The 18,972-nt window shown below is 44.5% G+C and overlaps 1 protein-coding gene across 1 annotated transcript in view; it reads right to left on the reverse strand.

The window, feature by feature from the left end:
• Positions 1–18,601, reverse strand: part of LOC131271908 (protein O-mannosyl-transferase Tmtc3-like) — a 100,716-nt gene extending 82,115 nt beyond the window's left edge. The window contains 1 exon segment of the mRNA XM_058273480.1: positions 18,388–18,601. Coding sequence (XP_058129463.1) covers positions 18,388–18,573 — 186 coding nt within the window. The 5' untranslated portion in view covers positions 18,574–18,601.
• Between the last annotated feature and the right edge of the window lie 371 nt (positions 18,602–18,972).

Below are 18,972 nucleotides of genomic sequence, written 5' to 3' on the forward strand. Positions count from 1 at the left end.
ATACTTGTCAACTAAATGTCTCACCAATAACCAAACAACTTCAGTTAGGGTTTAATTAAAATTTTCAGCACAAAAGATCAATCAAAACACAAACCTTCGAAAATGCTCGTATTTGTTCTTCATTTGCGAAAAGTCGGAATGGTTCTGACATGCTCTTAGTTTCGGTCGTATCAACCAGACCAAATCTTACTGAAATACCCTTCCAACCGTGACGGCGAACCGGAAATGTCAACCGTCTGCTACTGACTCGGGTGGAGGCCGATTTTCTTCCATCCACCCACACACAGGTTTACAGGACAAAGTGGAAAAGCGAACCGTTCCGGCAGCCTCCTTTACAAGATCTGGCGTGTAAACCTTCCCGTATCACGGGCTCAACTCTGACCGCCCGGTCGGTCAGAAGTCATTTCTGGAGGTTTCGACCGGCCGTACATTAGCCCGATTGCCTGGTGGTATTGGTGAAACGGTGCGCATGGATGGGCCTTCGGTCGGAACGAGAACGAAGTGTGTTGGAGAAGTCGCCGGAAGCAAAACCATTGTGCTTTAAAAAAACAGGGAAAACTCCACCCCGGAAGCTCCAAAAAGTGAGCAATACAGGAAAAAAAAGCGGAGCTCTACGGGAAAAAACCGGAAAACACACCAAGGCTAAAAAAAGTGGAGGCCTCGAAGGGTGGAAAAAAACCAGATGTTATCTGATTCTCTGGGTGAACGCAAGGCAACCTGGAACGAGAGATTAATCGCAAAATTTACACTCCTTCTGGGGATTCCATGGAATGGAAGTTTGGTGTTTTGTTGTGGCTGAGTGTGTGTGTGTGTGTGTTTGTGTACGATTCCGTGTGTCTTGGGTCTTCTTCTCGGGCCACGGGACTTCACTACTCGCCACTGTGGCTCAGGATCGCCGGAGTGTTGTTTCGTTGCGTTGTGTTCCATATCCCTCACTTCCATTCCGATGATATTCCCAAGGTTTTCCTTCCGTTGGGTGGATTTTTTTTGCCAGTTGTGCTGTTTTCCGTCGCTTTCCGTGGCGCAAATCGCACTCGAGCCGGCTTGCCCTTATTCTTTCCCGTTTCGCTTGCGAACCGGCGCGCGGGACTGCGTTTTTCCCGAGTGCCGGAACCGGAAACGACGAAATTCTGCTACCGGCACCGGCGGCCACCGGTGGGACTTTGCGCACGGGGCTTTGCTTTATGGGTGGAAGCTACAGATTTATGGCAAAACTTGGACCGTGTCTCCATTCCGGGCGAACCGCTGGGATGGAACGGGAAAAAAACCGAAGTATCCCAAACGCCAGTTCCATTCGTAAACGCAAAAACCAAAGGATCCTCTAGGAAGGACCGGACATACGGTAGGGGGAGGGGGGGGGGGGTGCTAACGAACGGGAAATTAGTTGTACCCTCCGCGGGGAAGAGTTTCACCCTGTTTTGGTTTTTCTCTTAGGCGATCGTGATAAAGCGATGAGAGTTATGTCGTTCGGTTTAATTTTAGGGAGTATCTTTCTTCTTTCTTCTTCCCATTTCCGGAAGGCTCTCGTTTTCGAAACCCTTTGGCCTTCCATCAGTTTTTTTCCCTCTTCTCAGGTTTACTCCGGGTCCCGGATTTATCTTCACTCTTATCTTGACACTTTATTCCTCTTCCTTGCTGCAGAGAAGTTTGTGCGGCCCGAAATAATGTTTGCGTCCATTTTTCTACGTGTTTTCGCAGAGTGCTGTTAGTAAATTTTGCAACTAAACACACAACGGAACTAAAGCATTCCAAGCAGCTACTTACCCCCGCCAGGCAAGGGATTGCGCTAGCGTCGTATGTTAAGCTATGCATGACGAAACAACCATTACATCCCATCCAGCGAGTCAAGCCGAGGGGAAAACGCCACGATGGCCAACCGACAACCGACGACAAAAATGACGACAAGCACTCGGAATTGGCTTATAAATTGGCTGATTTGAATACTAAATTGATCATTAGCCGTTTGGGTAGGCGAGAGTGCTGGTTTCCGACCTGCCCACGGATGGTGCGTGACGTGACGACAGCAAAGGACGTCCCCAAGTTGCTGGCGAAAGGAAAAAGAAAAAGTGTGTCCCTGGGCGCGCTCGGTGAAAGGAGTTTAATTTTAAGATAAGAAACGACAACGAACGTTGTTTTTCCTGCAACCACCGCACACCACCGTGCCAATGTGCTTTGATGATGAGAACGATAATTAACGCCGTCTGGCGCGGACATTATTTCACATGGCGGCGGAGGAGAAGAAGAAAAAAGTGTTAAAGTAGATCGAGCAAACGAAGCGTGCTTTGCTGAAAGGTGGGATTGATGCCCGGGAAGGACAATACCTTACCCTTACTGCTCTATTTCCCTTCAATGACCCATTTTACCCACTTTGGTGATGTGATGTTCTGCCGATTTTTCCGAGAAGAAAAGTTTTCCCTTTTGCACGCCAGGTATTTTGTATGCGCCTGCGTCACTTGCGCCGGATGGCCTACTTTAGTTTTCGTTCCACTCTCGTGCTTAAAGGGTAGAAACTACCCATTTCGGCCAGTTGTTAGAACAGGGTTTTGCCCTTTTCGCACCGGGGCCAGTTGTTAGGAAAGGGAGAAGTAAACTCCCATAATTGACAAGGGAGCGAAAGTTTCTTATCCGTATTTTCCTCTCCGCTTTAAAGCAAGGAAGGGGAGTGGGAAAACGAGAAACTCCTGGAAACGGTTGCCAAGGTACGTAGAAGGCTAAGAATAAAACTCCAAGCGCTGGTAAAGCTCCAGCTACAGAAAAGGATACATGGCCTACGGCGTGCTTTAGATGTTCTACACGTCGAAGACGATGGAGAAAAGGGGGCCGAAAGAAGACCGAATTCATGCTAACGAATGTGAATTCCGGGAAATGGAACACGAACGAATGCTAATTGGATCCGAAATGGGTGGAATCCATTCGGAACGCAATCAATGAGAAACACGACATCGACACTCGGGAGGGAAGGCGTATACAATTGGATGAAGTTCAAGGACAAGTGCGCACGGTGTCGGAGGATACTGGAAAGGTCTTTCAATGGTCAGCCTCGCATGCTTCACGATGAATGGTGAAATAGTAGGCAGGTTTGGAGGTAATCGGCGGAAACCTTATCATTTAAGCTACGTCTTATAAGGCTTCTAGGGATATTAAACATCGACCGACTTAACTCAGGAGTGTGTTAAGGGCTATTGACTGGAAGAGCAAACCTACTAAATGTTAGAATGAGTATAATTTAGAAATAGTCCAACATAATTGTAGGGATTGAGCCGAGCTAGAAGAATATTTAGAAAAATAGTAATAATGAACGAATTGATCGAAATTATAAACGAATGAATTTTGAATGCGATGCAATGTGCAAAATGAAATAATTAACTAGATAGTTAGCAACGAAAATTGGAAGAGCGATGGCCTGCTACTGAACCGAGATGGATCTGCATATTAAAAAAGATGGAACAAAGTAGACATTGAAAAACGAAAAGGATTTACCAAAGTCAATCAACAGACAGGTCGCAGCATATCATACGATGAGACAAAAACTGTGGAAAATTTGTTGACAGTTGGTTGAAAGTTGGTTGGTTGCAAATTCGGTATGTTTCATCAACAGAACAAAGAGTTGAGGCGTTCGAAATATGTTCTGGAAGAAGACTGGGTATAAGGCAAACAAACACACTTAAATTCGGCAATCATAGCGAGCAAAAGGATCAATATCCCATGATTTCACACAGAAGAGCAGTTTCCATCCGCAAGGCCATGGATACTATGATCTAGAATTACCAATTACCTATTTCGAGAAGATTTTGGCGGAGATCTCCCACAAGTATGCTAGAAATTTTTGTAAACACTTTTTCAACCAACGCGGGAGGAAATGAAACGAACAATGGCGGAGCAAAAAACAGCTTTGACTCGACCTGTCTGTTAATTGTCTTTGGAATTTACCCATTAGTCTTGTGATTGATTTTGACGCGAATGGATAGAGATTGGATAATGAAAAGAATCTTAAAGAGGAAAAATATTCGAATTTGTAATTTTAAATATGAATATAGAGAAATGTTTCGTGAAGATCACGACAATAATATTGTAAATTTCTTTCTCAAATCCAAATTCAAAACATAACATGTTATTGCCCAAATTTGGGTTTCAAAACTGAGAAATGATTTCTAAAAAATTTTATTCAAGCATCATTAGCGCTTTCGATCGTGATAATTTCGTCCACCCACATAATCTGTATCACGGGTTTTCCTCCAAAAAAAGAAAAGAACAAGCTACACATGGACAATCGGCGAACGCTGGAGTGTCCGATTTGCTGCGTCGATTGTTTCGACGAGTCGCATTCTCGTGGAGAGCACACCACGTACTTATCGGTCCGGAAGAATCGGCCCCCGTAACGAGCGATTTCCCAATATTCACTCATATTTGCCAACCGAGCCGGTCCCCCGCGGGAGGAAATGAAACGAAAACAGTGTGCGGTGAAAAGCTGGAAGCGGAAAATACGGCCTTGCGCTCGTGGTGCTGAAACGTGGTGGAAATATTCGCGCTAGGCCGCTTATAAGTGACCACCCGTGCGGAAAAAACAAACCGCCGGGAGGCGCCGGGAAAGCCTTTGCGCCCGCACCGCATCTCCCGCTCCGCTGGACGAAAATAATCAAATACTAGAATAAACACATCTCCTCTTCTATCATTTCCGGCTACCGACCGGAGCTGGCGTTTTAGGTTTGCCTGACTGAATCAACATCGCAGCCTCATCTCCGTCCTCCTCGGTGTGTATGTGGGTGTTTGCACGAGGGTGTATGTGTGTGACTGGGCTGTTTTCACTCGGAATGTGAATGCTTACGTGCCCATTGAAGAGGTGCGAAAAGTGTGAACCGGGTGTTTCCGCCTCCACACAACGAGCGTTCCTATTTTCCTTCTTTTTTGTGTTGTGTTTTGCTTCAGTTTTTTTTTTAGTTGTTTTGTTCACACCCCGATTTCCCTTTGTTGGTCCCACCGATCGTTGGTGAAGCCCGTTTTCCGGGATTTTCATGTATTGTGCGTTGGCATGTGTAGGAGGGCGAGAGGAGAGGACCGGAAACGTACGTTGCCAAATTTCCGAAACCGGTTTATGACAATGCTCAAGCGACACTTGTATTGCAAAAAAAAAATGGCGGACGTGAAAAATTTCCACAGACGGATGGAAAATCATCCACAGAGCCAATTTTCTATATCAAGAACATAGTTTTGTTTTGCTTTACCTTTCACTATTTTAATATTTAACTTACATCTATACACTTTTTACTTCCAACTTGAGAAAAGGATATTTGGAATTGTTTAATAAGGTAAGTGTAGAAGGTAAGGAAGTGAATTGGAAAATATGTGCTAGAATTGAAATATTCCAATCACATTTCTACCGCAGTTATGCTTCCGCACATGATACAGGTAAAAACTGAGACAATAATACGGCTGTCCAGGCTTTTCCAGCTATTTACCAAACAGTCCGGAACAAAGCACACACACACACAAAAGCCAGCTGGCCACTCGCGCAAGCAACCTCTTCACACCGGTGAAGTGGTCATTTTTCGAGGGCTTTCCAGTCGTTTGTTCCTGTTCGGTGTTAACGTGGAAAACTGGGCGCGGGCACATACATAAAAACGAAATACCAGCCCGCTCGTGCATTCCGGAACCGCGGAACCATGTTGCGCACACAAAACAAACAGGAAAGCAGCGTATTAAATGACCAAGAGAGTGATACAGACTGTTGCATTAAGTGCAACGGCACACGGCGTGCTTTGTGTCCGCAACCCGGGGTCCGCGTTGCTGGCCATTTACTAAATTCTAATACCGCCTTACCACCACGTATGGATCAGCCCGGACACGTGCAACTTTCGACCAGAAGCCCTTTTCCGAAGCGACATGCTCGTAGGAGAACAGGATGGCGAGGAATTTCCGACACCAGTCATGAATATCCTGAAATTTCGTTCCCATTAGAAGAACGGAATCATTCCGGGGCCGGATTTGAGGGCTCTATGTTTTCGTCTCTGTTTTTTTTCTACTCTTCGTGCCGGAAAACTTCAAACCTTCGGCGCTTGCAGAATTCCACTGCAAGGATGCGTCGAACGGATTCTCGGACGAAAAGAACACTGAAATACAAACCAATCACATCCGGAAGCGTTCGCTTGGGGTTCGGTGCAAAGAAAACACATCCTTGACACACACACACGGGTCTTTCCCGCACACCCACCATTCGGAGTGCAATGTTATCCTTTGGCACTGGTTTTTGTGTCGCGGGAAAATGAGCGCAAACATTGACGTGCCGACGAGCCGAGATTTGGGCGAGAAGTGCAGCCACCTCCGGCTGTCGATTTCTTCCGAATAAAAGGTGCACCGCGTGTGAGGTTGCATCTTCCTTTCTCCATTCCGAAAGCCCTTTCCCAGAGGCAAGAGGATAACATTGTCCTCGGGAGAGCAAAAAAAAGAACCGCACCGACCAACTTTAATCCGATCAGTGTACGAGAGTCGGTCGGCTCGACACTCTCGACGTCGGCGCGAAATCTCCTGATACGATATCCTTCGGCAAACAGTGCAAGGATCAAGGATAGCTGCCAGTGCTCGGTACCACGCCACGAGGGCATCCCCCGGCAGCAAGCATCACATACACACACAAATGCCGGGCGGTATGAATTATTCATCTTACGAGTTTTTGGAAAATGCATCAGATACGCCACATCACTTATGATTGTAGGAAGATTGGAAAGGATTTCCGGTGTCTAGTGTGCGGAAAGGAGGTGGTGGACACCAAGGAAAATGGGTGTCTGGAAATGGAACTCCGGATATCACGAAATTGAACGACACATTCGAGTGCCGGGTGTGGCCGGGAAAGCTTTCACACCGGAAGTGCTCAAAACGAACGTGACTGACGTGAGGAGAAGGAGTGAAATAAAAATGGGGAGAAAATGGACCAAGAAGATGGAGAGCCGAGGGAAAAACAATCTGCACGCCCCAGCAGGGGAAGGGCGAGACGGTGCGCGGGAATAATTCATTTTGGACGCAAGAGGATTTTGTCTTTTGCAAACTCGAAAAAGGATACACGAGGATGTTTGACGTTTTTAATGTGGTTTTGGAGCTTTCAAGTGTGCTTTGTCTTCGTATCTGGTGTCCTCTCGACTCGAGAGCAATACAACACGTCACTGGATTATTTTTAATTTATTTTAAAATATGAATGAGATGCAATCCATGCCAAATGGCGAAATGGTTCTCTTTTGATTCTCTCTTTACCACAAACGGGTGAAATGAGACGTACGAGGATGGCATGAGCATATAATTTAGACACAAACATAAAGCTCCAGCATGTATAATTAGGAAAAATGGTTGAGAACCAATTTCAAGAGTCCTATAAGAGCCCCAACGCTTCTTTTAATGGACTCTATGCCTTTAAATATTGTTTCCTGTCTAACTTTCCTTCGTTAATAACTCTCCAACATTTCAAGAACTTCTTGTGAAGTCAGAAGTCGTAGTTCTTTTTCCAAATGGGTGATAATTACAGATAGGTACGCCATTGCTTTTCGAAAATGGACAAAAGTTTTCAACAAAGGAAAATGTTTGGTTTCTCCACTGTTGGAATCGAAACAAGAGAGAGAGAGAGAGAGAGAAGAAAAAGAGTCAAACAAACGAAACCATCGTGGAGTTCCGTCAGTTATCACAAAGCTGAAATCCCAGCTGTCAGTAACATAATTATGCTTGGAAAATCGCGTTGTTTTAACGAGTGCCAAGTCGTTGTACATAGTAATTTTCACCCCCTCTCTCTCTCCCCCTTCATCGAACCACTCCCACCACCGAGGGAAGATAATCAACTCCACTCGAGCGAGTGGAAAACAAAGAAAGTCCACCCGGGAGACAGCAAAAGTCGGAAGCGACAGTGCGGTTCCGAGGCATATTTTGCAACGAGTTAGAGGTTGCGCTTGTCCCCTGCTTCCGCACCAACACCGGCTAGATGAGGCCGCGCGGCTGGAATCGGGGGGCGCATTACCATACAAACAGCTTTCCTAATCGTGGCGGCAAGCGGTTTTGGGCTGAGGAAAATTAACTTAATCTTCCCTTCGTGGAAAATCACGGTTCGAGAGTTCGTGCGGTTTTGTACGAAGCAATCAACCATGGGCTAGTCGTCCCGCGTCTTCGTTGACCGAGGGAATAATCGGGCGTTGGCGTGGTGATTTGTTTTGCCATGTTCAATTATCATTATCTGTAAATAGGAATCAGATGTAATTTTGTTCAATATTTTTCTTAGCTCACCCAGTAGTTTAAAGAATTTGAAAATGAAGCCTTATATTAAATACATTTACAACTTAAATGTGTAAATTCTGGCCGTACCCTTACGCCAACAAATATTTTACGGATGCATTTTGTTGATTTAAACAGAATTTTAATTATTTCATATGTATCATATTTCTACATGTGCTGAACGTTCGATTGAAATTGCCATGTTTTATTTCATCCCCAATCACTGAGTGATTGAATGTAACAGGTGCTGGAAAATCAATATTTTCACCCACACCGAACGCTACATCGAACATTGTAACCGTCCGTGTGGAAAAGCTCTAATGAAATAAGTGCTTGCGGGAATAAATATTGGAAATAAAAATCAAATGAATAAATCAAACAAAATATGGCCAACCTCCCGCTTTCCCGGGAACACGCCGATTGGAGCTATCGGCTGTGTTCAAACATTCCTTCTGGGAAACGCTTTGCCATTAAACATACACACCCAACGTACAATATGGCCTTGAGGTTGGTTTGTTTACCTTTTTTCCAAGAATTAGGCCCGACATAGTCGCTGCTTTTGCGCCCGGGAGTCTTTATGATAATGCAAATTTATTCTAGCAACGTGTAATGTGTTTATGTTGACATTATAAATTTATCACTTCGGTGTGAGTTAATTTACTTCAGATCAAACAACCATTACGTTACACGCGGGGAAAGTTCTTTGTGGTGTTTAACGAACGAGCTGTATATTATTTCGGAGAGGTGAGTTACTATTATTATTCGTTAAATTGTATGATAAAGGAAAAGAGTACGCATCAAAGTGTCTAAATATTGTTGGAAAATTGTGGTAAAGAATAATGTTATTGTTAAGCATTGAGAATTTCATGTAGAACATTTCAATCAAAGGAGAAAACTAAAGCTTTGCAAAAGAGAAAACTAAAGCTGCCACATGACGATCCAGTGGATGGTGATAACTTAATTAAGAAAATGATTTCAACTAAACCTGATGGTGATTACGGTTCACGATGAAAGGCGGAAAAGCTTTCGCAATAGGAGAAACTGTTACGGATCCGCATTCGTATTCGTCGGCGTAGTCTTTATAACGCACGAAGATAAGCCCCATGTGCGCAGCTATACTACTCAACGTGTGATGAAATAATAGGACGTAGGGAAAAGTGAAAAAAGAAACGTGAAATACGTAAGCTTTTCCAGGAGCGCTTTCGTTCGCTCGCGAGATGAAAGAACTCATTAGACGAATGTATAAATGCGGAAAATGAAAACCGACTAACACGGGGCGCAGGGTCCAGGTTTCAGCAGGCGATCTATTGGAGCAAGCGACACTCGGGACATCCTGGTCCCCGCCATTCCCCGTCCACCGGTGCCGATCCCTTTGTGTCTCCGTGGCACAAAAGGCCTTGGCAAAGAAATCCTCCAATTAGGCACGGCTTGGCAATGAGTTGTGCTATTTTGATGAACCTTTAGCAACGGGTTTCCACAACATTTTTCCCCCCCGGAGAGAGAACGCATTCGCGTTGATTTGTTTTCGTTTTGTTTTCTTCTCCCTACTTAAAGCAACGGCTTTCACCATTTTTGGTCCCGGTTTTCTCGACTCGTTTCGATGGCGCGAGATGAGGCTGGGCGCAGTAATCGTCACATTACGAACACAAACTATTCGTGGGCATGGAACGAGGTCGAGTAAGGACCTTTCTCTTTCTATCCTTCTCTCTCTCTCGCTGATTTTGCCGGGTCAGGCACTCTCGTTGCGTTCGCAAATGATGGGTTTTTGATTATCACATGTCTCATTAGGCATAATGAGCCCGGTTTTTCCCGAGGATGCCCTCCACAGTGCCTGTTGCAATTAGAGTTAACGGTTGGCGAGAGTATGACATAGTTCAAAGCTCCATATCTCGTACGCTTCACCGAAATTGATGCATGCAAAAGAGTTGGAGGTCTGATTTGAACATTTTTGCTACGTAATGTAATAATAAATTGTAGGTCAGTATTGGCGAAATGAAGTAAAGAATCTTCTAAAGTAGTCTATACTACGCAAAAGGAGTGTAGATGCAATTACATTACACGATTAGTAAAACATATTAAACATGTCAATCTTGCAAAAGTGAAATAAAAATACCCATTTCACAACGTATTACACTTAGAAAATATTAATACTGCTGCACAATATGCAATACAGGTCCTGAACATTGCATTTAAAGCAGTGATGTCAAACTCGTTTCACCTTGCGGGCCGCATTTCCTCCCAAAATAGGTTCGCGGGCCGCATTTTCTCCCAAAATAGGCTCGCGGGCCAAACCATATAATTGATTGGAGTGATGAAAATATGTTCTTATCAATGTGGTTTTATCTTAACAGTCAATCATGTTTTACATTTTCACATTTTTTCATATTATATTACTTCTTATAAAATTTATAAATTTTGAGTAAAAGAGAGGGTTTGTTGCTCAATAATTTTCCAAATTTTAACGAATTCAAATCAAGTTTATTGAAATATATGTTGCAGTTCAACACTATTGTGTATTTTGTTAATGATTTTAGAAAAGTAAAGGTATTGTTATTACAATAGCTAACTTATTGCTCCGCATTTGTTATTTTGTTTGGAATGGTCTTGTAGTATAGAAACGTTTGTTTTCTATAAACACTATTTATCCACTTGTCTAGAAAAATCTGTGTAAAACCTTTGCTGCAAAGTTGCATATCACTTTCTTATTGAAATAGTTTAAATTGACATTCGTTCAGTTCTCTTGCAATTCGCAGTTCGTGAAAAAAATTACATTAAATATTTTGGTAATTGCTATAAGCCAATACTCAAGGATCCAAACTTTCGATGTAATGTTTCAAAGGGGTCGCGGGCCGCACCCAATGGTCTTGCGGGCCGCATGTGGCCCGCGGGCCGCATGTTTGACATCCCTGATTTAAAGGTTTTCCAAGCTCGATTTAAAAGCATAAACATTCATCTTTAAATGAAATAATTGGCCAGAAAGTAAAACAACGTAACTAATATGAAATGTTTGCCGTCAAACATCAGTCACAGGGTTTTCTTCCACTCGCATATCCGGAGGGTATTTCTAAAATAACTGGACGTGATTTTCAACCCCTCAGGTGGGTGTTCAAACTTTTTCCTCCACCCTGAAATGGCTTCGCATTACAATGTACTTACTGAGGTGCGATCCGTATCGTCGCCCGGTAATGGTCAGGCTTTTCAAGTTTTTCGCGTGACCCACGCTTGACACACGCCGATATTTACCCTCCCACTTACGAGGGAACCCATACTCATGCCGAGCGCCCGAGGCCACGGGGATTAAGTACCGCACGGAACCCCTCACGCCTTTAAGTAATCCCCATCCCCCCCGGCATGGACTTCAAAGTGTCGTGCCTAAGTGGATTCGTTGCATGCCGAGTTTTGTTTTTGTTTACGCGCCTAAGGAAACGTTTTTCTTGACCTCCGATATCGGGTCAAGCGTGTTTCTACTCGGCTCAGCGGTAATTGCTGGCAATTTTCCTGCTCTGACCAGCTCTCGGGGGGAGGTGGAGCGCTTATCTTGGGGTTTTCCAACACCCTAGGTGTGCCTATCAACTTTCCGGCAGATAAGGTTTGAAATATTTCCATCGGCGGGAGGGAAAGTTGGGGGAGGTAAAAACTTTGCGGTAATAAAATTCCCCCCCCCCTGCACCAAAAAATGTGGCTTACCGATGAGTTGCGGCTGGTGTACGACTGGTTGGTTCGGTTGGTTCTTATTCGCATTTAATTTTAAAGCACGCCCCGTTTTAAGACTCTTCTCCTTTTCTTAAAGGCATTAAAACGCGCAGCACCATTTTTCCCAATAGCAGGGCGATCCGGTGAACCTATAAACCAATTTATTTTTATAGTTTCTTCCACGGAAATGCCCACCCTCATCGTGGGGGAATCTTACTTGGGCGGAAAAGAACCACAAGAATCGACGCTTCGCGTAAACCATCGCGTTTCCATCGGCGTGGGCTTCCCCCCCCCCCTACCTTTGCTTGGTACTAAACTGATCCCATGAATGGTTAATACTTTCCACCCTCCGAGCACCATCCCGGACCGGACTGGAGAGCGCAAAGTAGCCAGCAACGCACCGACGCTTCGGCTTCTCGCTAATGAATCTGAACCAGTTTTCCACCAAGGCCAGCTCAAGCTGACACGGCAAAAAATGCCCCAACGCGGAAAACCTTCAGATTTCTTCCAAGGGTCGAGAATGAGCGGAAATATTCACGCTCCTTCCCACATCATGCTTTCCCGGTTTCATGCGCAAACTTTTGCCCACTTTCCCCGATGCTCACAAATTGAGCATGCCGATGATGAGACGGGAGCATAAAAATCAATGTATCGCAGTATTATCCTCATTAGGGCGATGCAAAAGGAAAACAAGAAATCGAACGAACGGAAACAACGAAAAGAGTCAACGAGTTCTTAGGTTTAGCAAGCATTATGAAATGTGTTTTGATGAGAGAGAAAAATACAGGTTTCAAAGTAGAAAAACATAATTTATTTCCAGGATAATTGCTGACCATAATAAATTATAAATAAATAAGTAAAAAATAATAAAAAAATAAATTACGAAATGTGTTTTCATGAGAGAGAAAAATGCTGGTTTCAAAGTAGAAAAAAAAAAGTTATTTACAAGATAATTCCTAAACCATAAGATGTAAATTCAATAGTCCAGGGTTCCAAAACATAACAAACGCCACTTTTGGTAAACCAACGTATAAATAATTGAACATCTTCAAAGAAAGGATGTAGAAGATTTCATCAGGAAAACGAAACGATTGGTATAATATCCGGACGGGAGGATGCCAAACGAAAAGAACAACATGCCCGCAATCAGCTGCGGCAAAGAAAACCTCATCTTCGGAAAAATCATTCATCTAATATCATCTTGGCACGCAGTCCCCCGCTTCCCCCCCGGGGGCAAATGCGCCGTGGATTTTACGCCTCACTTCACCGGTAATGCTAAATTGAAAGACATTTTCCAGTAATCATCGTACCATATCGAATATCCTTAATCGAATCGCGGGCATCCGCGGGCGAGAGGAGATGGCATAAACACATCAACCAACGCCTACAGCACCAACAACAAATCCCTTCCACCACCGGTCCTCCCTTCGGCTTCGGTTGCGATCCATCACGCAAAATGCGTGCGTGCGGAAGCACCACCTGATTAAATCTTCATCAGCCGCGCGCGCGCTGCACATTTTTCATCGATGACGAAATTGATTCCGTCAATTTTCACAATCCATCGCCAAGCCAAGGTGGCTTCCTTCTGCCTTCGGGCCAGGTTGAAACCTTGCCACCCTGTCAGTCGCCCAAGGGGATGAGTTTTTCGGCTGTCAACACAACACAACCCGGGCCCGGGTAAGAAACGCTTCCGACAGGCGTGTGGAAATCGCTGTGAGTCTTGCGATTTTTCCACGAGCCGAAGCACCGTACTCGGCAGAAATTTGCGGAGCGAAAACAAATATGCGTCTTCACGCGATGGAGGCCTTGCGCGGACAAGAGTGTATGTGCTGATGGAACACGTTTTTTTCACCGACGCTTTTCTTTTCCGAACAAAATGAGAGTGAACCTGTCACGATACGTTGATGTGGAAGGACGTACATGATTTCAATTTGCTTTCATGTTTTGCAAATTCATCACTTTGTTGCAAGCGGCAACACGATGGATGGCGTCGGCCTTTTCTCACAAAAAAAAAAAAAAATGTGGACAACCTCTAACTATTTGACTTGCAGAATCCTCGCAATTCAATATTCCTTAAATATTTCTATACCGATACAATATTTCAAACTAAGTGAAGTTGTCATCGTTTGGAAGAATAAAAAAAACCCCTATGATATCATTTCCCACGTAACTTGACACAGTAGCGAACGAAATCGAATTTTTATCAATCTCATTTTGTGCCGCAAGCGACATTCACGACACACATGCTTTCGGCCTCGAAGCCCTCGGTTTCCAGAAAAGGAAATGTATTTCATTCACTCAACGGTGGCACCATCAATCTAGGCGCTTTGGAAGAAGAGACGAAAAAGAAAAACACATCTCTCCAACATAACGAAACATGATGGAACGTTGGAAAAACACCTTGACATCCGCGCCCGGGACCCGTGGTGGCGTCGGAAAATAGGAGTACACGTACACGTGTACAAAACTTTGTACCGGTGAAAATATCGCGCTAGCGTGGCGTTGTGCGTCGCCTTCCATTTCCATCAATTTTCTGTTTAACAGGAAAACTTACGGCGTACTTCGGGAACGACAAACCACGCTCGTGCAGTAGCATAAACGCAAACGACAACAAACACAACCAAACAGCGTACAAATGAAGGGAAAAGATGGGAGAAGCTGCTCTGAAACGAAAATCCAACCCACGAGTAACTAAACGAAAATGTTTAGGCATAGAAAAACAGATACAGGGAGAGAGAGTTTTGACGAAAAGATTATATTTCGTTAAAATGTTCTCTCGCGCACGACCTATGACCCCCGCCAGGACGCGATATGATGTGTACTGCGTGCGGGAAAATAGGGAAAAACATCTCTACCGCGGAATGATTACGTTTTTCGGTTGACTGAGATGAGGTACCAATAAATGGAAGTTAGAAGTAAGAAAATAAAGTACAGTTCGGGAGAAAAATGGTCACAGACCGTTTGAGGGGAAAAGCTTTCACGGCAACCGGGAGGCGTCTGGCGGAATCGAAACGGCTTTTAAAACCATTCGTCTGCAAACACATCGGAAACGGCGCACGTAGCGAAGGACATATCTTTTAATATACTGTATGGAGTGCTGTTCGGTGCTCTCCTTTCGTGTTCGGATCCCTTTCGAACCATTCCATTTGCTGAACGGCGTTTTTCCTTGGAAAAGTGTACGCCCGCGATAGGCCCGGCACGTGGATGTTCACGGAGAGATCACGCGGAAGCATTTCCCACCTGCTTTCCCAACAGTGGGAGGAGAAACGGGAACGGGAAAACCCGGAAAAGAAATAAAGCAACACAGGACACACCTTTGGAAACATGTCACAACCATGTGTCACTTACCGGGGCCCTTTTCCGGGAAATCGTTACCTGCCGTGGGAAGAGCACGGGAATGGAAAGCAAAGGTGGCGGCGCAGGGAAGGAAAGATGTTGCGATGTGCTTGGGATTTAATGTGATAAGCACACGGGGCAGACAACGGCATGGCAACGCGACGCATTAAAGCACCCGTCGGCTTTTTCGGGCAGGGGTTTTTTTCCCGCGGCGTGCGAAGTAATATTTCTCCGTCATTTACTTTTTTACTTATGCATGCAGCTTACGTAACGCGCTGTTTCGTTCGATTCCCCGTCTCGGGATGTTATCTCTTTGCGCTTGAAGAGATGGAAAGGAGCAAAGACAGGGAAAAATAATCCCTTGCGGTAAGACTTTAAACAAGGACAGCCCCTCCCCCCGGCCCGTTTTTGGCGCGTAATGGGGAGTGATTTGTCACACGCACATCGTTACGATGAATTGTTCTGACACAATTGTCAAATAATTCGTTATACACACAACGCATACATGGGGAGGGTATAATTGATGATAGCATAATGTTTCATCTAAATGTAGAAAGAACCTCTGATCTGCGCTGGATTGATTAATTTTATGAAATGTGTTAATGGTGTGAAGTTAAAAGCAACCAATCGATTAACATGATTAGTAAAGTAATTAAAACCGTAAACTTGACCTTGTTTGACACATACCAATAACTTTCCTTAAGTTTAGCAAGGATAACATTTCCAAACCTTTCTTTAAAGTTTTTCCAAAAAGCGCTCTGATGTTACATAAAAAACAGGATAATGAATCAAACAGAAGTAAGCATCAAATCGAAAATTCGTTTGAAAAAATTCCTCAATGTCCCGATTTTGATTACCCACTGGGATAAAAACCCCGGATACACACCACTGACGACAACGACAATCAAAACCAATCGATTTGACGGCAATCAGCAGCCTGTGGATCAATCCATGAAAAAAACAGAAACGCCGAAAATAGAAAATGATAGGAAAAACCCTCTTCAGAACAATTGAGACAGAAAAAAAAACTCGAAGACGAGAAAGAAAACCCACCTCCTAGACCATTCGACCAGTTGAAAACTCCAGACGAATGAACAAAAAGTGCCACCTACGCTTTTCCTTCTGGCTCGCAGATAAGGCCGGGCTTTTCCACAAACACTCCGGGGATCGCCGGAGAGGAAAGCCGGAGGCCCCTCATATAAGCTAAAGTTTTCAGCATAATTCTAATTAATTGGGGTAGAATCGATAGCCATGAATAAGTGATCTTTCCGAAATATTTATAGCCCATAGTGGGGCGGGAGTGGTGCGGCAAAACTCCAGTGGAAAACCAGTCGACGAGGCAGAAAAGAGACAAACATGAAGCTTGATATATTACTCCGGTAAACTTTTAATGATCGTGTTTTGAGGGGCTGTTTTTGAGGGAGTTGAAACGAATCTCGGTTTTATTTATAATTTCTGGTGTTCCTACCGGTTACTTTAATGATTGAAGCTTTATACATAGAGCGTTAGAGCATGTTAAAAAAAGTAAAGATTATTATGAAAACATAGAACCAGAGCCGATAATCAACAACTAGAAGGATTAAGTGGGAATTTATAAAACTAAAACGAACTTCCTTTTGAAAATCGACGCTTTTTCAATATAAGCATGGAACACGAAGCGTTTCAATACAGTGGGTGGCAAACTCTGTATGATATAAATCAACCAAGAACAAAAGTGAAATGTAATAATTGAAAGTGGAAGTCTTTTTCTTAACAGACATTCTCAGCTGGCTAGAATATTATCAAATTTTAAAAAATGTCGAAAAATTATACTCCTTGGACCTGCCATTGCCGACCACTGGAATAAATGGCCCGCCCTGTGCGTTCTGGGAAAAACCCACGCGGACGTGCTGGCGATCGCTTCGGCACAGGACTGCTGGCTCGATTTCATCCCTTCCTCGAGGTTCGAAATATACGTTATGAATAATGGATGTTAAACCTATTTCGGACTGGCTTGCGACTGGCTTCGGGTTCCCCCTTGGCGGGCAAAAACCGGGCGGCTTTATTATTATGCCTACCGTCTGTACATACATACATACACACACACATGCCCGGCCGCGCCCCAAAGCAACGGGGAAAAAAGAGGGATCCACTGTGGGCGAGCCCACTGGGAAAACGGATGCAGAATATTTAACCGATTGTACTCGTTCCATTCGATTTTTCCCGCTTCCTCGCTGTTGTTTTTCGGGATCGGTTTGCGTGCGGCTGGACGGCACCGTAATAGTCCACCCGTCCGGTGTTGTCCCGGGAGGAAAAATGTTATGTTGTTTTTGGGGTGCAATTTTATTTTTCCTACGTTAGGTTTTTATTTTTTCGACGACATCTGCTGTCGTCAAGTTGGTCGAATATTTGTGCGAGAACAACATTTATATTAACGAAACAATTTGTCAACCAATCTTCATGGTTTAAATAAAATAGAATGTATATTATTTCACATTTTACTCGAACATACATACTGCTCCGTCAATTCCCTTCAACAAGCAACGATCAATCTCTAGTGTAATTTTACTTTAAGAGAGCTGATAAAGCCGAAGAAAACGGCTCGATTTTACGTGCATTACAAAGTGACACCATAAAGCGACCCACCGAAGGGGCCGCTCCCCTTTTGGCTGTAAAGCAGCAAAACACACACGTCCATCTTCATAGTACACCGTACCTACACCGGACCCGTTACTCTAGGGAAGGTTGTAAAGTCGCACGAACGATCGATAGCTAGGTCGACGCAATCCTATTTACACATTTGCTCCCTTTGCCGTCTCCAAAAGGGGCGGTGTCCCTTTTTCGGGTGGCCGGGTTGGGGGTTTCTAGGTTGGCATGAATTTCCAATTTGATGACCCCAATAATTTAGTGCGCAATCGGTCCGTAAATTGAGGTGTGAGTGTATGTAAACCGAGTGGCATTCGAAGGAGGCAGTGCTTTTCGGGATGGTTTTCCCAAGGCTATCCCCGAGATTGTTGTGCGGGAAGTGGGAATCTCGGGCTCGGACGAATGAAATAGAGATGCAAACAACAGCCCTTCGAGACCCGCAGACAAATACAAGTGAAAAATAGATTTATCGAGCAACCTTCTTCTTACCTTGTGCATCGGCGTTCCCCAGAAGTCGTTGAGAAACACGTTCTTGATGGACGAGTGTGGCCGCAGGTCGCGATTTTCCTTGATGGCGCTGATGTCGTCGAACACGAAGCCACAGTTGAGACTGTTGTGGTAGCACAGCACGCACACCAGCGCGATCAGCGCACCGTACAGATGATGGGAGGCCATTTTTCTCGCCGTGATTTTCCCTTCCGCTGTTTTTCGCTCCTTTTTCTCCGTGCGCTTTTTTTTTTTGAAGCGCTCGGTTGATCTTAGCCCTGGCTTAAGATCACCGGCTTGGCGAAGGCATCGGCGTAATGGGAAGAAAATTGCAACACCGAGTTGCGAGAGTGTTGGTTTGTCCCGTTACCGCGAAAGGACACTTTGTTTCCCTGGCTGAAGTCCTCCTGTTGACGGATTTTATCCGCTACACTTCCAACAAAGACGGCATCTGCGGAGCGAAAGATAGACGGACAGAAAAGATGGATAGGATTAGCGAAGATTTTAGCGAAAGCTTTTTTTTTGTTTCCTGAAAAGTCTCACGAAAAACGTTCTATGCTTGCGCTGCTCATCAGCAGCGACGCGGCC

The sequence above is a fragment of the Anopheles coustani genome, chromosome 3 (assembly GCF_943734705.1).
Source record: "Anopheles coustani chromosome 3, idAnoCousDA_361_x.2, whole genome shotgun sequence".
Taxonomy (NCBI): Eukaryota; Metazoa; Arthropoda; class Insecta; order Diptera; family Culicidae; genus Anopheles; species Anopheles coustani.